Raw genomic sequence first — 23,970 nt, 5'->3', positions numbered from 1 at the left:
CTTCAGAGGAGATTCAAATAGGAGATCAACTTGCAATTGGCCACCTTAAATACCTTTTCTTATGATTGGATACATCTGGCTATGAAGTTCAAAGCTCACTGAGGTTACAAAACCAATTTTGTGCTTCAGTAAGTCAGTAAAAAGTAGTTAGGGGAATTCAAATCAATAAAATGATAAGGGTGCCCATACTTTTGCACCGGTCAAATTTTGGTTTAATGCATATTGCACATTTTCTGTTAGTACAATAAACCTCATTTCAATCCTGAAATATTACTGTGTCCATCAGTTATTAGATATATCAAACTGAAATGGCTGTTGCAAACACCAAAATATTTAGAACAAAAAATGATTAAGATTAATAGGGGTGCCCAAACTTTTTCATAGGGCTGTATATATATATAATTTATATGGAAGTGGCTATTAGAATGTGTCCGCTTTAATTTATAAGAGGTAAACTTTGTAAGGAGGGTGTTGTTAGAGGGTCTATTATTTGTAATGTATTGTTAAGAGGGCTAACATTGATAATGTAGACTATTATTTATAAGGTGAACTATTATTTATGAGAGGGCTATTATTAATAAGGGGGACTGGTTATTTGAATTGTGTTTGGACATAAGGGGGGTGGTTGTTACTGTTTTGGGGTCAGAAAGAGGGAGCTATTAAAAGGGCTGCCACTGGAAACATGATGGAATTGATGGTGTATCAGCATTTGGGGTCCCGCTTTTAATTTTGTGCAAAGCCACATTTGTGTAAAACAGGCCCAGTCCTGACCCTAAAACCAGGTTGAGTTACATGCTAGTTCTGCAATTAGTATAAACTCAGGTGGACATCAACACAATGTACCCTTCTAGTCTTTTAGCGTATTAGTTATGAAAGGAATTACCAGTTAAGCAATGTGTAATGTGATCGCTATTGCCAAAAAGGAACATTATCTTGTCGGATATCTTACTTAGCAGTCAGAGTCCTGTCTGGTGAAAAGAAGGAGCCTTAGGGAATTTACATGTCACACTAATTTGAACAGTCAATCATATTTAGCAATCATGTAAGTATAATATAAGTATAATATAATGCAGCAGTTTGATGAATAAAATACACAAACTGGCACTTTATGCAACAAAAAAATGAGTGCTGTGCGTCAGTAATTTATTTGTCACAGACATAGGGAAGTGATTGCTATTTAACAGCTAAGAGAGTTTAATAAAATAAATCTCAGCACAAAATATGTAATTTAGCATTGTGCTTTCTGTGTGTTGCAGCATCACTAACTTATTTGTTACAGACTAGATAAAGACACATTGTAACTTTGTTGTATGGTGATGATGTTGCCTGATGGTTCCTACTAGAGAAGAGTGAATCGGTACATAACAAACCGTATTTGACCCGAATATTCCAATTTGTTCAGTTTGTAACAAAACCAAATAAGGCTAAGGCTCCACATTGCAGAAATGCAGCTTTTTTTTGTTGCAGATTTTGTTGCGTTATTTTGAGCCAAAACTAAGAATGGCTACAAAGGGAATGGGAAATATATAGGAAGTTCTTATACTTTTCCCTTCTGCTCCATCCACTCCTGGCTTTGGCTCAAAAAACTGCAGCAAAATCTGCAATAAAAAAACAGCATTTCTGAAACCTGGGGCCTCAGCCTAATTTGGGATTTGTCTCACAGGAGCACCATGTTTTAATTCAATTTTATGGTGAGGTTGGTACCAACGCAAAATGAATCCTAAGGACTGACAATATCTCCATAATCTGTATTTATATTCACTTATCCTCTCTATCTATTCCTCTTTGGTTTCTCTGTCTGTCTGCGCTCCTCTTTTTCTTCCTATCCCTGAAGTTGCTTACTTTCTTGGCTGATGATTGGCTGAGGGCTGCTGCAAGGCGCTATGTTGTAGCCACCTAAGGTCATGTTATTCTAGTTTTCTGCTTTCAGACTGCTGCCTTTCAGCAATCTGTCAAAATGAATCACAAAAGTTTTGCATTCACTGGATTCTAAACTTTTTGCAAAATTTAAACTGAATTGATTCTCTTAAAAACTAGAAATATATAAAGAAATCTCCATGGTTAGATTATATGGGTCAGATAAAATTGGGCTAAATAGCTCGTATCGAGCTGGGTTTCAACCTGAATATTCCAAATTTGTTAAAAATGAAATAGAGATTTGTCTAGGATGAAATAAAATAATTGCTGCATTATACTCTAGAGTCTCTTCAGACACTAGAGAATAATAGCTGAAGGCCCAGGTATGTGAACAAAAAAAAAATCACAATCATCTTCATTTACTCCTTGTAGATCTCCTTGTAGCATGTGGTGCTTTCCTGGTGATATCTGGCACTCTTCTGTGACCTGGACACGCTGAGTGCCATGACACCCGATGTGCCCATATGATCTCTGGTTGCCCAATCACAGACCATAGCCATGACCTCCGTACCAATGACGTCACATTTCATAGTGTTTGCCTTAGAGAGCTAGAAATTGGATAGATAGGTTCCTAGGAGCTCTAGGAGTATTCTATACTATGCTTTAAGCCAATTTAAGGTGTGGTTCATACCAAAATTGTTCGACCCAATACAAATCGGGGACCCAATTCGCCTAACCCAAAACAAATCTTGAGAAATTGGCTAGTTATAGTTGGAGCTCATGGACATATGTCTTCATCTATCCTCATCTACTATGTTACTATGTTTTCCTGGACCTCAGTGATGTTCTCCTTCGTCATCCTCACAGTCCAGTGACAAGCTACAAGACGAGTGGCTGAAGCAAGAGTGAGCTGTCTGCAGAAAGACAAAAGACTTTTAAACCTGAACCTGAGCCCTCAAGACAGTCACCAGCCAAAGAAACTAATCTACTGATCAACTCTTGTGTTCTTTGATGGATTTCTACAAGACTGTTTATATCAGATTATGAAAATCCTGCAGAATTTCAAGAAGCAACAGCAGATGTATTTCTTGCTTACTTTTTTCATTTATTTCTAAGTTTAGTGTTCCGTTAAGGGCTCTAGAAGTTGGAAGGTAAAGAAGTGGAACAAAGAATGTTTTTTTAGCCTTGGTGATGAGAAGGATTTTGAGAAAACATTTGAAAAAATCCTTGACCAAACAAGTCTATTCTCTCAAAATAAATTGTATGAAATCCACTAGAATAAAACATGTGAAAGTGAGTGGAAAAAGCCCCCTCCCTTGTAAGAAACATATACTAGCTCTTTGAACAGCCATCTGATGACTTTATGGACTATTCTCCTTTATAATTGAATATCCTATTATTATGCTGCTGGTTTGGTAAGAGAAAAACTTCCTATTTAGAGTTGAGCGAATCAAAGCTGCCAAAGTGGAATTCGATCCGAATTTCAGGAAATATTTAATTCAAATCAAATCCGGATTTCCTCATGTTTAGTGGTAATGAATTGCATTTTTTCTAAAAATGGCTGCTGCACATTAGAACATGGGGCAAGGAACTCTGTGAACTTGAGATCACCCATGCCATGCCATGCGTGCAGCAAATCAGCAGCCAGCCAGACCTGTGATGTCACAACCCTTTAATCCCATTGCGACAGCCCACTGTATCACACCCTGCTTCATAACCCCCAGTGACAGCACAGCGCCGATTGAGAGTTTTAACCCCTTGGATGCCGCGGTCAAACATGACCATGGCATCCACGGAGTTCTGCCATGCTACATGATCCCTACAGCACCCCCACAGCGAGATTGGGGTTGTCAATATGCATCTTCTGCAACCCGGGCACTAACCAGTGACCCCGGGCTGCTAGTAGTCCCAGTACCTGGTTGATCCTGCCCAGAAGTACATAAGCTGACATCCTCTATAGACTGCAATACAAGTGATCAGTGCATTGCTGGTTCAAGTCCCCTAGAGGGACATCACTAAAAACCACTGCAAGGCACAGTATTCTACACCACTATACAAGCTTTCAGCAGCAGAAACAGCTGTTTTTTAAAGTGTTTTGCCGCAAATTAATTCGGATCAAATCATATCGGAAAATTCAGCGAAGCTGCCATATTGAATCTTTGAAACATTTGCTCATCTCTACTCCTATTCATAACAACGGTTGCAGTGGCTAGAGCAGTATACAGCCTTTCTTGTATACATCGCCATTAGGTATGACCCTGTGTTTAATGGCACCTAATGAAAAACTAGACAGAATTAGACATTAAATAGATTGGAGGATGTCCTCTGTAAAATCCTATATGTTTTAATGATGCAATTGTTTATTTTATTTATCCAGAAACAATCTGGGGTCCAATATGTTTGTATAGGTTTGAAGCAATTTTTGCTGTGTCCTTTTATAAAACCACATTCCTTAATAAACCACTTCTACTTTTACCATGAAATGTGATTTGTCATTCACCTTGTAAACAGCTCTCTTCCAGGATGACTGGTGGAAACAGGAAGCCAACTGGGTGAAGAATTATAAGGTGCAGATGGGATCCAAGAGCTAAAGTGTCCATTAGATTCTATGGGGTAGAGTTGCTACGGTTCTCCCTATGAGCATAAGAGGGGATTAGAAACCCAAAATAAAACCTTAGTTTCACGGGCCAATGTAATAAAATATATCCTCTTTTATTGAAAAGGGAGTCTGTTGCAGAAATGCACTGGAGTATCATAGGAGATTATAAAAAGTATCCAGCAAAGGAACGTCAATAAAACACCAGCAAGATATCTATGGTAGAAATAAATAATACAAACCAGCAACAACAAAATGTATAAAATAAAAATAAATAAATAAATAAATAATCAAAGTAACACTTTTTGTATTTCTTATTGGCATGTGATGCATTGTGGTACATATAAGAAGTTTATCATTAGCTGAGGATTTCTGATTATTGAATATACATCTGTTTCCAAATGCCTATTTTTGATGCCTTTCTTTGGATTATATAAGAGGGGCTTAGTAGCATGTGAGTGTCCCCAGCTGAAAGTCAGAGGTGAGGAGGGTCCCCATGTGCAATGAGTGGTTGTATGAGGGACCAAGGAAAGTGATGGTCAGAGAGAAAGGCCACAAATATACCTGCCTTGTACCAGGTCATGCTTCACATCATCACTATATCGGATCAGTCCTGCACGTGTTCCATTTGTATATATGTCTCTATATGAGGCGTGCAGATGTACAGAAGCCCCATGCATTTCTTCAGGGTCTCTGTTACTGCTCTGTACAAAATAGAGCCCTAGTGCAACTGTATACTCTCTCTATATATGTGTGTGTGTGAAAATCCGGTGTTACTATTACTCAGCACTGCAGCACTGACAAACATAGCTAATGTACTAGTTAGATGAGTCAGTGCTTTTCAACCCGTTAGAAAAGCAATCTCATTCCTATATTGAAAGTTAATTCAGAATTTTTAAAGGTCATGTAAATCTCTTGGGCAAATCCAAGATCCACTAAAACTAATATAATTTTACTCTTAAGATCTCAGAGGGATACAAAATCAGAAACTGCTATCATACTTAACTATTTACTACTTCTTCCTAATTAAACTAGGAGAGAAACATCCCTTAAGAGAAATAAATCCATAAAATTTTTAAAAAACTGAATAAAAAATGATTTTTCAAGCAAAATACAGCCCATTCCTCCCACATAGTAATGACAAAAAAAAAAAATTAACCTATACATCCAGGTTCCGGACCAAAAAACGGGTAGCCACTAGAGATGAGCGAACACTAAAATGTTCGAGGTTCGAAATTCGATTCGAACAGCCGCTCAATGTTCGTGTGTTCGAACGGGTTTCGAACCCCATTATAGTCTATGGGGAACAGATACTCGTTAAGGGGGAAACCCAAATCCGTGTCTGGAGGGTCACCAAGTCCACTATGACACCCCAGGAAATGATGCCAACACCTCTGGAATGACACTGGGACAGCAGGGGAAGCATGTCTGGGGGCATCTAACACACCAAAGACCCTCTATTACCCCAACATCACAGCCTAACAACTACACACTTTACACACTCAATACCACCTCTCTGACAGTAGGAAAACACCTTGAAACATGTGTATTTGGCACTTGCAGTGAGGAGAGCTTGTCACCAGCAGTGAATTTGGCCCTTGTAGTAAGTTGAGGTTGGCACCAACATTTGTTTTGAAAATCAGGGTGGATTGAGCCTCTAACCAGCAGAGTTTGGGCAAATTCATGGTGGAGGGAGCCTCTAAAAACCCCAGTTTGGACCAATTCATGGTGGAGGGAGCCTCTAACCAGCCCAGTTTGGGCAAATTCATGGTGGAGGGAGCCTCTAAAAAACCCAGTTTGGACCAATTCATGGTGGAGGGAGCCTCTAACCAGCCCAGTTTGGGCAAATTCATGGTGGAGGGAGCCTCTAACCAGCCCAGTTTGGACCAATTAATGGTGGAGGGAGCCTCTAACCAGCCCAGTTTGGACCAATTAATGGTGGAGGGAGCCTCTAACCACCCCAGTTTGGACCAATTCATGGTGGAGGGAGCCTCTAAACAGCCCAGTTTGGGCAAATTCATGGTGGAGGGAGCCTCTAAAAAACCCAGTTTGGACCAATTCATGGTGGAGGGAGCCTCTAACCAGCCCAGTTTGGACCAATTAATGGTGGAGGGAGCCTCTAAACAGCCAAGTTTGGACCAATTCATGGTGGAGGGAGCCTCTAAAAACCCCAGTTTGGACCAATTCATGGTGGAGGGAGCCTCTAACCAGCCCAGTTTGGGCAAATTCATGGTGGAGGGAGCCTCTAAACAGCCCAGTTTGGGCAAATTCATGGTGGAGGGAGCCTCTAACCAGCCCAGTTTGGACCAATTAATGGTGGAGGGAGCCTCTAACCAGCCCAGTTTGGACCAATTAATGGTGGAGGGAGCCTCTAACCACCCCAGTTTGGACCAATTCATGGTGGAGGGAGCCTCTAACCAGCCCAGTTTGGACCAATTCATGGTGGAGGGAGCCTCTAAAAAACCCAGTTTGGACCAATTCATGGTGGAGGGAGCCTCTAAACAGCCCAGTTTGGGCAAATTCATGGTGGAGGGAGCCTCTAAAAACCCCAGTTTGGACCAATTCATGGTGGAGGGAGCCTCTAACCAGCCCAGTTTGGGCAAATTCATGGTGGAGGGAGCCTCTAAAAAACCCAGTTTGGACCAATTCATGGTGGAGGGAGCCTCTAACCAGCCCAGTTTGGGCAAATTCATGGTGGAGGGAGCCTCTAACCAGCCCAGTTTGGACCAATTAATGGTGGAGGGAGCCTCTAACCAGCCCAGTTTGGACCAATTAATGGTGGAGGGAGCCTCTAACCACCCCAGTTTGGACCAATTCATGGTGGAGGGAGCCTCTAAACAGCCCAGTTTGGGCAAATTCATGGTGGAGGGAGCCTCTAAAAAACCCAGTTTGGACCAATTCATGGTGGAGGGAGCCTCTAACCAGCCCAGTTTGGACCAATTAATGGTGGAGGGAGCCTCTAAACAGCCAAGTTTGGACCAATTCATGGTGGAGGGAGCCTCTAACCAGCCCAGTTTGGGCAAATTCATGGTGGAGGGAGCCTCTAAACAGCCCAGTTTGGGCAAATTCATGGTGGAGGGAGCCTCTAACCAGCCCAGTTTGGACCAATTAATGGTGGAGGGAGCCTCTAACCAGCCCAGTTTGGACCAATTAATGGTGGAGGGAGCCTCTAACCAGCCCAGTTTGGACCAATTAATGGTGGAGGGAGCCTCTAACCACCCCAGTTTGGACCAATTCATGGTGGAGGGAGCCTCTAACCAGCCCAGTTTGGACCAATTCATGGTGGAGGGAGCCTCTAAAAAACCCAGTTTGGACCAATTCATGGTGGAGGGAGCCTCTAAACAGCCCAGTTTGGGCAAATTCATGGTGGAGGGAGCCTCTAAAAAACCCAGTTTGGACCAATTCATGGTGGAGGGAGCCTCTAACCAGCCCAGTTTGGACCAATTAATGGTGGAGGGAGCCTCTAAACAGCCAAGTTTGGACCAATTCATGGTGGAGGGAGCCTCTAAAAACCCCAGTTTGGACCAATTCATGGTGGAGGGAGCCTCTAACCAGCCCAGTTTGGACCAATTAATGGTGGAGGGAGCCTCTAACCAGCCCAGTTTGGACCAATTAATGGTGGAGGGAGCCTCTAACCACCCCAGTTTGGACCAATTCATGGTGGAGGGAGCCTCTAAACAGCCCAGTTTGGGCAAATTCATGGTGGAGGGAGCCTCTAAAAAACCCAGTTTGGACCAATTCATGGTGGAGGGAGCCTCTAACCAGCCCAGTTTGGACCAATTAATGGTGGAGGGAGCCTCTAAACAGCCAAGTTTGGACCAATTCATGGTGGAGGGAGCCTCTAAAAACCACAGTTTGGACCAATTCATGGTGGAGGGAGCCTCTAACCAGCCCAGTTTGGACCAATTAATGGTGGAGGGAGCCTCTAACCAGCCCAGTTTGGACCAATTAATGGTGGAGGGAGCCTCTAACCACCCCAGTTTGGACCAATTCATGGTGGAGGGAGCCTCTAAACAGCCCAGTTTGGGCAAATTCATGGTGGATGGAGCCTCTAAAAAACCCAGTTTGGACCAATTCATGGTGGAGGGAGCCTCTAACCAGCCCAGTTTGGACCAATTAATGGTGGAGGGAGCCTCTAAACAGCCAAGTTTGGACCAATTCATGGTGGAGGGAGCCTCTAAAAACCCCAGTTTGGACCAATTCATGGTGGAGGGAGCCTCTAACCAGCCCAGTTTGGGCAAATTCATGGTGGAGGGAGCCTCTAAACAGCCCAGTTTGGGCAAATTCATGGTGGAGGGAGCCTCTAACCAGCCCAGTTTGGACCAATTAATGGTGGAGGGAGCCTCTAACCAGCCCAGTTTGGACCAATTCATGGTGGAGGGAGCCTCTAACCAGCCCAGTTTGGACCAATTAATGGTGGAGGGAGCCTCTAACCACCCCAGTTTGGACCAATTCATGGTGGAGGGAGCCTCTAACCAGCCCAGTTTGGACCAATTCATGGTGGAGGGAGCCTCTAAAAAACCCAGTTTGGACCAATTCATGGTGGAGGGAGCCTCTAAACAGCCCAGTTTGGGCAAATTCATGGAGGAGGGAGCCTCTAAAAAACCCAGTTTGGACCAATTCATGGTGGAGGGAGCCTCTAACCAGCCCAGTTTGGACCAATTAATGGTGGAGGGAGCCTCTAAACAGCCAAGTTTGGACCAATTCATGGTGGAGGGAGCCTCTAAAAACCCCAGTTTGGACCAATTCATGGTGGAGGGAGCCTCTAACCAGCCCAGTTTGGACCAATTAATGGTGGAGGGAGCCTCTAACCAGCCCAGTTTGGACCAATTAATGGTGGAGGGAGCCTCTAACCACCCCAGTTTGGACCAATTCATGGTGGAGGGAGCCTCTAAACAGCCAAGTTTGGACCAATTCATGGTGAAGGGAGCCTCTAAAAACCCGTTTGGACCAATTCATGGTGGAGGGAGCCTCTAACCAGCCCAGTTTGGGCAAATTCATGGTGGAGGGAGCCTCTAAACAGCCAAGTTTGGGCAAATTCATGGTGGAGGGAGCCTCTAACCAGCCCAGTTTGGACCAATTAATGGTGGAGGGAGCCTCTAACCAGCCCAGTTTGGACCAATTAATGGTGGAGGGAGCCTCTAACCACCCCAGTTTGGACCAATTCATGGTGGAGGGAGCCTCTAAACAGCCAAGTTTGGACCAATTCATGGTGGAGGGAGCCTCTAAAAACCCCAGTTTGGACCAATTCATGGTGGAGGGAGCCTCTAACCAGCCCAGTTTGGACCAATTAATGGTGGAGGGAGCCTCTAAACAGCCAAGTTTTGGGAAATTCATGGTGGAGGGAGCCTCTAACCAGCCCAGTTTGGACCAATTCATGGTGGAGGGAGCCTCTAAACAGCCCAGTTTGGGCAAATTCATGGTGGAGGGAGCCTCTAAAAAACCCAGTTTGGACCAATTCATGGTGGAGGGAGCCTCTAACCAGCCCAGTTTGGACCAATTAATGGTGGAGGGAGCCTCTAACCAGCCCAGTTTGGACCAATTAATGGTGGAGGGAGCCTCTAACCACCCCAGTTTGGACCAATTCATGGTGGAGGGAGCCTCTAAACAGCCAAGTTTGGACCAATTCATGGTGGAGGGAGCCTCTAAAAACCCCAGTTTGGACCAATTCATGGTGGAGGGAGCCTCTAACCAGCCCAGTTTGGGCAAATTCATGGTGGAGGGAGCCTCTAAACAGCCCAGTTTGGGCAAATTCATGGTGGAGGGAGCCTCTAAAAAACCCAGTTTGGACCAATTCATGGTGGAGGGAGCCTCTAAACAGCCAAGTTTGGACCAATTCATGGTGAAGGGAGCCTCTAAAAACCCGTTTGGACCAATTCATGGTGGAGGGAGCCTCTAACCAGCCCAGTTTGGGCAAATTCATGGTGGAGGGAGCCTCTAAACAGCCCAGTTTGGGCAAATTCATGGTGGAGGGAGCCTCTAACCAGCCCAGTTTGGACCAATTAATGGTGGAGGGAGCCTCTAACCAGCCCAGTTTGGACCAATTAATGGTGGAGGGAGCCTCTAACCACCCCAGTTTGGACCAATTCATGGTGGAGGGAGCTTCTAAACAGCCAAGTTTGGACCAATTCATGGTGGAGGGAGCCTCTAAAAACCCCAGTTTGGACCAATTCATGGTGGAGGGAGCCTCTAACCAGCCCAGTTTGGACCAATTAATGGTGGAGGGAGCCTCTAAACAGCCAAGTTTTGGGAAATTCATGGTGGAGGGAGCCTCTAACCAGCCCAGTTTGGACCAATTCATGGTGGAGGGAGCCTCTAAACAGCCCAGTTTGGGCAAATTCATGGTGGAGGGAGCCTCTAAAAAACCCAGTTTGGACCAATTCATGGTGGAGGGAGCCTCTAACCAGCCCAGTTTGGACCAATTAATGGTGGAGGGAGCCTCTAACCAGCCCAGTTTGGACCAATTAATGGTGGAGGGAGCCTCTAACCACCCCAGTTTGGACCAATTCATGGTGGAGGGAGCCTCTAAACAGCCAAGTTTGGACCAATTCATGGTGGAGGGAGCCTCTAAAAACCCCAGTTTGGACCAATTCATGGTGGAGGGAGCCTCTAACCAGCCCAGTTTGGGCAAATTCATGGTGGAGGGAGCCTCTAAACAGCCCAGTTTGGGCAAATTCATGGTGGAGGGAGCCTCTAAAAACCCCAGTTTGGACCAATTCATGGTGGAGGGAGCCTCTAACCAGCCCAGTTTGGACCAATTAATGGTGGAGGGAGCCTCTAAACAGCCAAGTTTGGACCAATTCATGGTGGAGGGAGCCTCTAAAAACCCCAGTTTGGACCAATTCATGGTGGAGGGAGCCTCTAAACAGCCCAGTTTGGGCAAATTCATGGTGGAGGGAGCCTCTAACCAGCCCAGTTTGGACCAATTAATGGTGGAGGGAGCCTCTAACCAGCCCAGTTTGGACCAATTCATGGTGGAGGGAGCCTCTAAAAAACCCAGTTTGGACCAATTCATGGTGGAGGGAGCCTCTAAACAGCCCAGTTTGGGCAAATTCATGGTGGAGGGAGCCTCTAAACAGCCCAGTTTGGGCAAATTCATGGTGGAGGGAGCCTCTAAAAACCCCAGTTTGGACCAATTCATGGTGGAGGGAGCCTCTAACCAGCCCAGTTTGGACCAATTCATGGTGGAGGGAGCCTCTAAACAGCCCAGTTTTGGCAAATTCATGGTGGAAGGAGCCTCTAACCAGCAGAGTTGTGGGAAAGCAGGGTGGAGGGAGCCTCTAACCAGCAGAGTTGGTGGAAATCAGGGTGGAGGGAGCCTCTAACCAGCAGAGTTGGGGGAAATCATGTTGGAGGGAGCCTAGTATTAGCAGAATTGTGCAACGCTTATGGTGGATGAGTATGAGGATGCGGAGGAATTGGAGAGGTTGAGTACAGACATGGAGTTTCATGTTGGGGTGCTTTACACAGGTGGGCACAAAAATGAAGGCTCTATCCAGTGGTGGTTCATTTTTATCAAAGTGAGCCGGTCGGCACTCTCAGCTGACAGACGGGTGCGCTTGTCAGTGATGATGCCACCGGCTGCACTGAACACCCTCTCAGATAGGACGCTGGCGGCAGGACAGGACAGCACCTCCAAGGCATATAGGGCAAGTTCAAGCCACAGGTCCAACTTCGACACCCAATACGTGTAGGGCGCAGAGGGGTCGGAGAGGACAGGGCTGTGGTCGGAAAGGTATTCCCGCAACATGCGCCTATACTTCTCACGCCTGGTGACACTAGGACCCTCCGTGGCGGCACTTTGGCGAGGGGGTGCCATCAAGGTGTCCCAGACCTTAGACAGTGTGCCCCTCGTTTGTGTGGACCGGTGAGAACTTGGTTGCCTACTGGAGGAACTGCCCTCCCTGCCGCCAACGTCACATGCTGGAAACATCTCCATCATATTCTGCACCAATTGCCTGTGGCAAGCATTGATGCGATTGGCCCTCCCCTCTACCGGAATAAAAGACGAGATGTTGTTTTTATACCGGGGGTCAAGGATAGCAAAGATCCAGTACTGGTTGTCCTCCATGATTTTGACAATACGCTTGTCGGTTGTAAAGCACCCCAACATGAACTCAGCCATGTCTGCCACAGTGTTAGTTGGCATGACTCCTCTGGCCCCACCGGAAAGTTCAATCTCCATTTCCTCCTCATCCTCCATGTCTACCCATCCGCGCTGCAACAATGGGACGATTCGAAGTTGCCCGGAAGCCTCCTGTATCACCATCACATCATCGGACAACTCTTCTTCCTCCTCCTCCTCCTCCTCCTCCTCCATTAAATGCAGTGAAGCGGACAGATGTGTGGACCTACTCTCCAGCTGTGACGGATCGGATGCTATCCCTAACTCCTCTGTGTGATCTGAGTTATCCCTGATGTCAATCAGGGATTCTCTCAGAACACACAAGAGCGGGATTGTAAGGCTCACCATCGCATCCTCAGAGCTCACCCTCCTTGTGGACTCCTCAAAGACCCGTAGGATGTCACAAAGGTCTCTCATCCATGGCCACTCATGGATGTGAAACTGAGGCAGCTGACTTTGTGGCACCCTAGGGTTTTGTAGCTGGTATTCCATCAAAGGTCTCTGCTGCTCAACCACTCTATTCAACATCTGAAACGTTGAGTTCCAGCGTGTGGGGACGTCGCACAAAAGCCGGTGTTGTGGCACATGCAGGCGTTGCTGGAGAGATTTTAAGCTAGCAGCGGCTACTGTCGACTTGCGAAAGTGGGCGCACATGCGCCGCACTTTCACCAGTAGCTCTGGAACATTGGGGTAGCTCTTTAGGAAACGTTGCACCACTAGGTTGAAGACGTGGGCCAGGCATGGAACATGTTGGAGTCCGGCAAGCTCCAGAGCTGCTACCAGGTTCCGGCCGTTATCACAAACGACCATGCCTGGGCCCAGGTGCAGCGGCTCAAACCATATTGCCGTCTCATCGAGGAGGGCATCCCTCACCTCGGAGGCAGGGTGCTGTCTGTCCCCCAAGCTGATCAGCTTCAGCACAGCCTGCTGACGTCTACCAACGCCAGTGCTGCAACGTTTCCAACTCGTAGCTGGGGTCAATCTAACAGCGGAGGAGGAGGCGGTGGCGGAGGAGGAGGCGGTGGCGGAGGAGGAGGCGGTAGAGGAGGAGGAGGAGGGGGGTGTTCTTCTCGTGTCCCTGCCAGGAATGTTAGGCGGGGAGACGAGGTACACCGGGCCAGTTTGGGAAGCAGTCCCAGCCTCAACTACATTCACCCAGTGTGCCGTCAGTGAAATGTAGCGTCCCTGTCCGCATGCACTTGTCCACGCGTTGGTGGTCAAGTGGACCTTTGTGCAAAGCGCGGAACTAAGGGCCCGCCTGATGTTGAGTGACACGTGCTGGTGCAAGGCGGGGACGGCACACCGGGAGAAGTAGTGACGGCTAGGGACGGCATAGCGAGGTGCCGCAGTTGCCATCAGGTCCAGGAAGGCGGGAGTTTCAACAAGCCGGAACGCCAACATCTCCTGGGCCAGCAGTTTAGCGATGTTGGCGTTCAAGGCTTGCGCGTGTGGGTGGTTAGCAGTGTATTTCTGCCGCCGCTCCAATGTCTGAGAGATGGTGGGTTGTTGTAAAGAAACGCCTGATGGTGCCTTTGATGGTGCAGGAGAAGGAGATAAGACAGGACCAGGGGAGGATGAGGTAGAAGTCAACAAAGTGGCGGAGGCAGATGAAGTGGTGTCCTGGCTCGTCCTCTGGAGTGCATCGCCAGCACAGTCAGCAGTGGCAGTGGCAGAGGCAGAGGCAGTGGCAGAGGCAGTGGCAGTGGCGTGAACGGCAGGCGGCCTTTGTCCTGCCGTTGCTGCCTGCCACTGATTCCAGTGCTTGGATTCCAAATGACGGCGCATTGAAGTGGTGGACAGGTTGCTCTTCTCAGAGCCCCTAATCAATTTCGAGAGGCAAATTGTGCAGACAACACTATATCTGTCCTCGGCGCATTCCTTGAAAAAACTCCACACCTTCGAGAAACGTGCCCTCGAGGTGGGAGTTTTTCGGGGCTGGGTACGAACTGGAACATCTTGGGAGATTCCGGGTGTGGCCTGGCTTCGCCTAAGCTGCTGACCTCTGCCTCTGCCTCTAGCTACCCTTTTTGGTGCTGCACCTGCCTCAACATCCACACTACTTTCCCCGCTTGACATCCCCCCTGTCCAGGTCGGGTCAGTGTCCTCATCATCCACCACTTCCTCTTCCAACTCCTGTCTCATCTCCTCCTCCCGCACAATGCGCCGGTCAACTGGATGCCCTGACGGCAACTGCGTCACATCATCGTCGATGAGGGTGGGTTGCTGGTCATCCACCACCAAATCGAACGGAGATGGAGGAGACTCTAGTGTTTGAGCATCTGGACACAGATGCTCCTCTGTTAGGTTCGTGGAATCGTGACGTGGAGAGGCAGGTTGAGGGACAATGAAAGGAGCGGAGAACAGCTCTGGGGAGCAGGGACAGTTTGGGTTATTGTTCTGTAAAGCTTCGGAATTTTGGGAGGAAGGAAGACAAGACTGTTGGGTAATAGGAGGAGAGGAGGCAGAGTCTGACTGGCTGCTGGACAATGTGCTGTAAGCGTTCTCTGACAGCCATTGCAAGACCTGTTCCTGGTTCTCGGGCCTACTAAGGTTTGTACCCTGCAGTTTAGTTAATGTGGCAAGCAACCCTGGCACTGTGGAGTGGCGCAATGCTTGCTGCCCCACAGGAGTAGGCACGGGACGCCCTGTGGCTTCACTGCTACCTTGCTCCCCAGAACCATTCCCCCGACCTCGCCCACGGCCTCGTCCACGTCCCTTTCCGGGAGCCTTGCGCATTTTGAATTCCTAGTTAGAAATTGGCACTGTATACCAGTAGTAAAAATTGTGGGTGCACGTAACCCCAATATATTCTTTGAATTCCCAGTCAGACACTGGCACTATATGGCAGTAGCAAGAAATGAGGGTATTTGTATTCCCAATATACTCTTTAAATTCCCAGTCAGACAATGGCACTGTATACCAGTAGTAAAAATTGTGGGTGCACGTAACCCCAATATATTCTTTGAATTCCCAGTCAGAAACTGGCACTATATGGCAGTAGCAAGAAATGAGGGTATTTGTATTCCCAATATACTCTTTGAATTCCCAGTCAGACAATGGCACTGTATACCAGTAGTAAAAATTGTGGGTGCACGTAACCCCAATATATTCTTTGAATTACCAGTCAGAAACTGGCACTATATGGCAGTAGCAAGAAATGAGGGTATTTATAACCCCAATATATTCTTTGAATTCCCAGTCAGACAATGGCACTGTATACCAGTAGTAAAAATTGTGGGTGCACGTAACCCCAATATATTCTTTGAATTCCCAGTCAGAAACTGGCACTATATGGCAGTAGCAAGAAATGAGGGTATTTATAACCCCAATATATTCTTTGAATTCCCAGTCAGACAATGGCACTGTATACCAGTAGTAAAAATTGTGGGTGCACGTAACCCCAATATATTCTTTGAATTCCCAGTCAGACAATGGCACTGTATACCAGTAGTAAAAATTGTGGGTGCACGTAACCCCAATATATTCTTTGAATTCCCAGTCAGAAACTGGCACTATATGGCAGTAGCAAGAAATGAGGGTATTTGTATTCCCAATATACTCTTTGAATTCCCAGTCAGACAATGGCACTGTATACCAGTAGTAAAAATTGTGGGTGCACGTAACCCCAATATATTCTTTGAATTACCAGTCAGAAACTGGCACTATATGGCAGTAGCAAGAAATGAGGGTATTTATAACCCCAATATATTCTTTGAATTCCCAGTCAGACAATGGCACTGTATACCAGTAGTAAAAATTGTGGGTGCACGTAACCCCAATATATTCTTTGAATTCCCAGTCAGAAACTGGCACTATATGGCAGTAGCAAGAAATGAGGGTATTTGTATTCCCAATATACTCTTTGAATTCCCAGTCAGACAATGGCACTGTATACCAGTAGTAAAAATTGTGGGTGCACGTAACCCCAATATATTCTTTGAATTACCAGTCAGAAACTGGCACTATATGGCAGTAGCAAGAAATGAGGGTATTTATAACCCCAATATATTCTTTGAATTCCCAGTCAGACAATGGCACTGTATACCAGTAGTAAAAATTGTGGGTGCACGTAACCCCAATATATTCTTTGAATTCCCAGTCAGAAACTGGCACTATATGGCAGTAGCAAGAAATGAGGGTATTTGTATTCCCAATATACTCTTTGAATTCCCAGTCAGACAATGGCACTGTATACCAGTAGTAAAAATTGTGGGTGCACGTAACCCCAATATATTCTTTGAATTACCAGTCAGAAACTGGCACTATATGGCAGTAGCAAGAAATGAGGGTATTTATAACCCCAATATATTCTTTGAATTCCCAGTCAGACAATGGCACTGTATACCAGTAGTAAAAATTGTGGGTGCACGTAACCCCAATATATTCTTTGAATTCCCAGTCAGAAACTGGCACTATATGGCAGTAGCAAGAAATGAGGGTATTTATAACCCCAATATATTCTTTGAATTCCCAGTCAGACAATGGCACTGTATACCAGTAGTAAAAATTGTGGGTGCACGTAACCCCAATATATTCTTTGAATTCCCAGTCAGAAACTGGCACTATATGGCAGTAGCAAGAAATGAGGGTATTTGTATTCCCAATATACTCTTTGAATTCCCAGTCAGACAATGGCACTGTATACCAGTAGTAAAAATTGTGGGTGCACGTAACCCCAATATATTCTTTGAATTCCCAGTCAGAAACTGGCACTATATGGCAGTAGCAAGAAATGAGGGTATTTGTATTCCCAATATACTCTTTGAATTCCCAGTCAGACAATGGCACTGTATACCAGTAGTAAAAATTGTGGGTGCACGTAACCCCAATATATTCTTTGAATTCCCAGTCAGAAACTGGCACTATATGGCAGTAGCAAGAAATGAGGGTATTTGTATTCCCAATATACTCTTTGAATTCCCAGTCAGACAATGGCACTGTATACCAGTAGTAAAAATTGTGGGTGCACGTAACCCCAATATATTCTTTGAATTACCAGTCAGAAACTGGCACTATATGGCAGTAGCAAGAAATGAGGGTATTTGTATTCCCAATATACTCTTTGAATTCCCAGTCAAACAATGGCACTGTATACCAGTAGTAAAAATTGTGGGTGCACGTAACCCCAATATATTCTTTGAATTACCAGTCAGAAACTGGCACTATATGGCAGTAGCAAGAAATGAGGGTATTTGTATTCCCAATATACTCTTTGAATTCCCAGTCAGACAATGGCACTGTATACCAGTAGTAAAAATTGTGGGTGCACGTAACCCCAATATATTCTTTGAATTACCAGTCAGAAACTGGCACTATATGGCAGTAGCAAGAAATGAGGGTATTTGTATTCCCAATATACTCTTTGAATTCCCAGTCAAACAATGGCACTGTATACCAGTAGTAAAAATTGTGGGTGCACGTAACCCCAATATATTCTTTAAATTCCCAGTCAGACACTGGCACTATATGGCAGTAGCAAGAAATGAGGGTATTTGTATTCCCAATATATTCTTTGAATTCCCAGTCAGACAATGGCACTGTATACCAGTAGTAAAAATTGTGGGTGCACGTAACCCCAATATATTCTTTGAATTCCCAGTCAGACACTGGCACTATATGGCAGTAGCAAGAAATGAGGGTATTTGTATTCCCAATATATTCTTTGAATTCCCAGTCAGACAATGGCACTGTATACCAGTAGTAAAAATTGTGGGTGCACGTAACCCCAATATATTCTTTGAATTACCAGTCAGAAACTGGCACTATATGGCAGTAGCAAGAAATGAGGGTATTTGTATTCCCAATATATTCTTTGAATTCCCAGTCAGACAATGGCACTGTATACCAGTAGTAAAAATTGTGGGTGCACGTAACCCCAATATATTCTTTGAATTCCCAGTCAGACACTGGCACTATATGGCAGTAGCAAGAAATGAGGGTATTTGTATTCCCAATATATTCTTTGAATTCCCAGTCAGACAATGGCACTGTATACCAGTAGTAAAAATTGTGGGTGCACGTAACCCCAATATATTCTTTGAATTACCAGTCAGAAACTGGCACTATATGGCAGTAGCAAGAAATGAGGGTATTTGTATTCCCAATATATTCTTTGAATTCCCAGTCAGACAATGGCACTGTATACCAGTAGTAAAAATTGTGGGTGCACGTAACCCCAATATATTCTTTGAATTCCCAGTCAGACACTGGCACTATATGGCAGTAGCAAGAAATGAGGGTATTTGTATTCCCAATATATTCTTTGAATTCCCAGTCAGACACTGGCACTATATGGCAGTAGCAAGAAATGAGGGTATTTATAACCCCAATATATTCTTTGCATTCCCAGTCAGACAATGGCACTATATGGCAGTAGTAAAAATAGTGGGTGTATATAGCCCCAATTCTATTGCTAGGGGACTTGCAGGGTATTTCTGGGGTGAAGGTGGGGGGGCACACCGTTGGAACGGGTATCGGGGTATATATCGGGTATACGGGAATACACTGACAGTGTATTCCATTCAGGATCCTGGGAAAGCTGGGTTGCGGCGATTGAGCCCGTCAGTGCCACGTTACACTGACAAGCTTCTCCCTGGAATTTAGCTCTTACAAGAGCTGTTGGTTGTCTTCTCCTTCCTATCCTAGCCTGTCCCTGCCTACCCAGAATCTAAGCCCTAGCTAGCTGGACGGAAACCTCCGTCCTCGGTGAATTGCAAGCTCAGAATGACGCGAACCTGGGCGGCGCTGTTCTTTTAAATTAGAGGTCACATGTATTCGGCAGCCAATGGGTTTTGCCTACTTTTTTCAACGTCACCGGTGTCGTAGTTCCTGTCCCACCTACCCTGCGCTGTTATTGGAGCAAAAAAGGCGCCAGGGAAGGTGGGAGGGGAATCGAGTAATGGCGCACTTTACCACGCGGTGTTCGATTCGATTCGAACATGCCGAACAGCCTAATATCCGATCGAACATGAGTTCGATAGAACACTGTTCGCTCATCTCTAGTAGCCACGACTGAATACCGGTACACTGCACCGGCATCCAGTCGCACACTCCACTCCGGATTAGGCCCAATGAATGGGCCTAGTCGGGAGTATCTTCAGGCAGTGTCGCGAGGTGAAACAGCCTGAAGAATGAGCATGTCCATTTGTTCCGGCTCCAAGAAAAAAGACCCGACCGGCTCTCGTTGATTTAAATGGGAGCCGTCTTTTTGGTCAGGATTTTGAGGTGAATACAGCCTCAAAAACCTGACCAAAAAACCCAGTGTGAACTTACCCTAAAGGGCTACCTCTCTGCTGTGACTGACTGGGTCAAGTAGTGTGCATGTGTATCAAAGCAGGCAGGGAGGGATAGGAGGATTGGGCTTTGTTGCACCAGACAGCTTATTAGAATATCAGGGAAAAACTGAAGTTTTTTCAGACACCGATGAGGAAGAAGAAGAAAAAACTCATTTTATTGACATGAAAGCTGGCTATCCAACTTATAGTTCAATAGGGACTTTTCTGGTGACAGATTCCCTTTAACTGCACTATACTTTGCATGTAGTTAATAAGATGGCTACATATATGGGCCAAAGGTATATTGAAAGGACACTCTTTTGACAGTTTTTTCTATAGATACTTATAGTTCATTTTCTGCAGCCTACTTGCTCCTATTACATCATGTTATACAGGTCCATCTGACTCATACATTTTTATAGCAGACCCTTTTTTTAAATTTGTGCTGTAACTTGCAGTGTATGGGGACAGCTCTTTTGCTACCCCAACATGTGCTTCACCATAATACCATCAGGGGTAGCACATGAGGGGGTAGACATTAGGGATTGATTGCCCCCACCAACGTGCCACCCCTCCACATGTGCTACTCCTGATGCTATTAGGTGCATCCTCACGTCTGCTCTTCCCCCACACATGAAATACCCCTAATGTTATTAGGTGACGCACATGTGGGGAGTGATTCAACACAAAAAATTGTGCTGTGACTTGTATTACGTGGAGGACAGCTTCTCTACTACCCCATACATGTGCTTCAACTAATACCATCATGGGTAGCACACATGCTGGGGCAGTGATTAGGGATTGATTGCTGACCCCACATGTGCTACCCCTGGTGGTATTATGTGAAGCACATGTGGGGGGTGGAAGAGGTAAACATAAAAAACAGATCCTTTTTTGTAGCAAAAAACTGATGTAAACGGATGCACATTTGTTAATGGATCAGTTTTTTTGATGCATGAATTGAAATCAGTTTGTGCCAGTTTTTGGATTAAAATAACGGATTCATTAAACTAATCAGTTAAGCAGCGTTCACACTACCGCTGTTATCCGCCCTGGGGTTTCTGACGTAAACCCTGGGGAAACTGGACAGGGGACAGCTTGCCGGCGGACAGCTTTAAAACCCATTCATTTGTATTTTTTTTTTAAAGGTGACCTGCAGGACTTTGTGTCAGAGCAAAAAAAAAAAAAAAAATGTTTCCAGGCGGAGAGGCCACACACGGACACTGGCAGTCACCTTCAAGTAAATAGGTTTTAAAGCTGACTGCAGGCAAGCCATCCCCTGTCCATTTTCCCCCGGGGTTTAGGATGGAAACCCTGGGGTGGACAGTGGTGGTAGTGTGAACCCAGCCTTAAACTGACATGGAAAACATGATGTATAGTTTTGTTCTTCTCTAGTACCTTCATTTAGGATTACATTACTTAGCTGTGCTTTTTCCTAGAACTGCAGTTTAGGGTCAATGTACACAGAGTTTTTTGGCGAGGATTTTGACGCTGAAACTGCTCAGCTGTGTGAGTAACATTCCCACCGAAATAAAGGTAATCCCTAGCTAACCCTGTACATCTATCCCTGTCTCGCAGTCACATAGTTCTCAGTCTCATATGAACCGTATATTAAATCCACTATTTGTATAAATAGGAGGTCACCTGATTTAGCCAGCCAATTACTTTTTCTGATTTTTTTTCGATGCCCCTGTTGTCGTAGCTCCTGTCCCACCTCCCCTGCGCAGTTATTGGTGCAAAAAAAAGCACCAGGGAAGGTGGGAGGGGAATCGGATTTTTAGTGAGTTTGCCACCTGGTGTTCGACTCGAATCGAACATCTCAAACAGCCTGATATCCGATCAAACATGTACTCGATTGAACACTGTTCGCTAATCTCTAATGATGATAAATGTAAAGTACTGAACAAACATTAAAGTTGTATTCCCAGGCAGCTTCGCTATTTCTGTAATGCCAGTACAAGTGAATCGAGAGCTATGCATGTGTGTGCCCTCTCCCTTCATATTCAAGAACAGACAGGACCCTATTTTCAAGATGTGGGTCCCAAAGGTGGATCCTGCATCTGTCAGGTATTTGTATCATATCCTATGTATATAGCCATAAATACTGAGAGTTGAATATACAATATGTACCACACTATGACATGTAGTATGAAGGTATTCTCCCATACACGCAATTCTCAGAGGAGAGACTACTGTAGTTATGTGATATGGCACCCTGTTGGAAATAGTACACTCATTTTTTTCTCATGGATTTCCTATGGTTCTGAGATTAAGAACCTTTGAATGCCTCTTCATGAAATTGGATTATAATAAGTTGCTAAATGTTATGGGTTCAGTCATATGTGATATGGCCATATGCATGAGGCCTTTATGAAGCAAACTTAAGACCTCCACAACTTCAGACACACTGTATGCCCTTAAAAGCAAAGATAGCAAAACAAGGTTTTTAGCGGTTCTCCCAGCTGAAGATATGTGGGATATAGTAGTAGTCGCTGGGGACAGTCATCTAGATTTCCTAACAATAATCATATTGTAGACATTGCAGTTAGCCACACCATAGCCTGAAATAGCTGCATGCAGATAGGCATACTTGAGACATTCTGCAAACATATGCCCCAAGTACATATACATCTGTGTATTATTTGTATACATTTCTATTGAAAAATGGTGTTGGTCCATTTTTCATTGAGGCACATCAATATGGACATATACTGATATATGTCATGTACTTTCCTGGAGTACAGGCTGAATGGAAAGCTGAAATGCAATGTCAACCTTTCCATTGGCTGCTTACAAATGGGCATATTTCTAGTATTTTTCTTCTGTATTTATAAGCCAATGCCAGGAGCGGGTCCAAAATATGACAGAAATACCAATCTTTAGATTAGCTTTTTTTTCTGCTTAAGTCCCACCAAGAAACGAGTGGCCTTTCAGCAGCTTACATTTAGTTGTATAGCAAAGTAAAGGTTCCTGTATAATGTATTCCAGTTACTGCAAATGCAAACTTTTCAAAGAAAAAGATCCATCAATTGTTTTAATATCTAAATGTAACATGACTAGAGATGAGATAAAAGTTCCACTTGCTACTTTTTCCATTTAGAAATAATCTTAGATTGCATATCCATGTATAGTTCATGCTTGTGTTATGTGTGTTGTTTCCCTTTAATGCTAGTTTAACTTTCTATGTATTTTTGTTTTTTGAGTTCCTAGTTTACATTAATTACTAATCTCATTCAATAATTGCTATCTTATCTTAACTCCTCTGTTATATCAATACACATGTTCTAGATATTATTGTGTTTTTTTTTAACAATTTGTTTCAAATTCTCAATATTAAATTATATCTGAAAATCTAAAGATGGACAATGTGTTTGGATAAAAATGTAAAATATCTAATAAGGAATCATCAAAAAAAAAAATCACTCAAGTTAAATTATCAAGCGAAAATAAATGAAATCTATAGATATGTTACCTTAAATGAGGTGTAGAAGGATTGCCAATCATCTTCCCCCGCATCTGTAGAAGAAATTGTTGATGAGCAAGTTGCAGTAATTAAATCCAGTCTTCCTGAGCTGCCATTGGAATTGACACTTGGTTCAGTGAAACTAACTTGCATTGCTGGATCTGTCTGCGCAACGCCTAACCACAGCTTGTCTTTGGAGTGAATCAGATGCAGAAAACTGAAAAGCACAAACGTGAACACAGCCTCTGTGCTCCACTACTGGCTAACTGAAGCACAGAGCTAGAGAACAGCTTCATTTGTGCTGCAACAGAAGCCCCTCTTCAAGCTGTACTCATCAGTATTGACAGACAGTGCTCTGTAATGGGAAAGAAAGATAGCCACATGTTCCTACAGTGCAGCTGATACCTGGAAGACACAAAATGCATCATAGCAGCTGACACATTGCACTGTGCTGCAACATAAGACATATAATATGTACATATCATTACTACAGTATTATCAATTAAAAGACATTGATATGATTCTATTCCCTGCCTGATGTGCTAGTGTCTATCATAACATTAGTCTGTACAGGAGTTTTGTGAAAACGGATGTTCCCAGGTAAAATAACTGTTTTTCATGGCCCTTTTGTACCTCATTCATGTGAATCTAGTCT

At 44.8% G+C, this 23,970-nt stretch overlaps 1 protein-coding gene across 1 annotated transcript in view; it reads right to left on the bottom strand.

The window, feature by feature from the left end:
- Positions 1-23,543, bottom strand: part of NPSR1 (neuropeptide S receptor 1) — a 200,287-nt gene extending 176,744 nt beyond the window's left edge. Inside the window, exon 1 of the mRNA XM_075271208.1 lies at positions 23,325-23,543. Coding sequence (XP_075127309.1) covers positions 23,325-23,468 — 144 coding nt within the window. The 5' untranslated portion in view covers positions 23,469-23,543. The remainder of the gene's footprint in view (positions 1-23,324) is intronic.
- Positions 23,544-23,970: the final 427 nt, after the last annotated feature.

Source organism: Leptodactylus fuscus, chromosome 4 (genome assembly GCF_031893055.1).
Source record: "Leptodactylus fuscus isolate aLepFus1 chromosome 4, aLepFus1.hap2, whole genome shotgun sequence".
NCBI classification, from domain to species: domain Eukaryota; kingdom Metazoa; phylum Chordata; class Amphibia; order Anura; family Leptodactylidae; genus Leptodactylus; species Leptodactylus fuscus.
The sequence above is the reverse complement of the archived record's forward strand: the minus strand, read 5'-3'. Positions and strand labels throughout refer to the sequence as shown.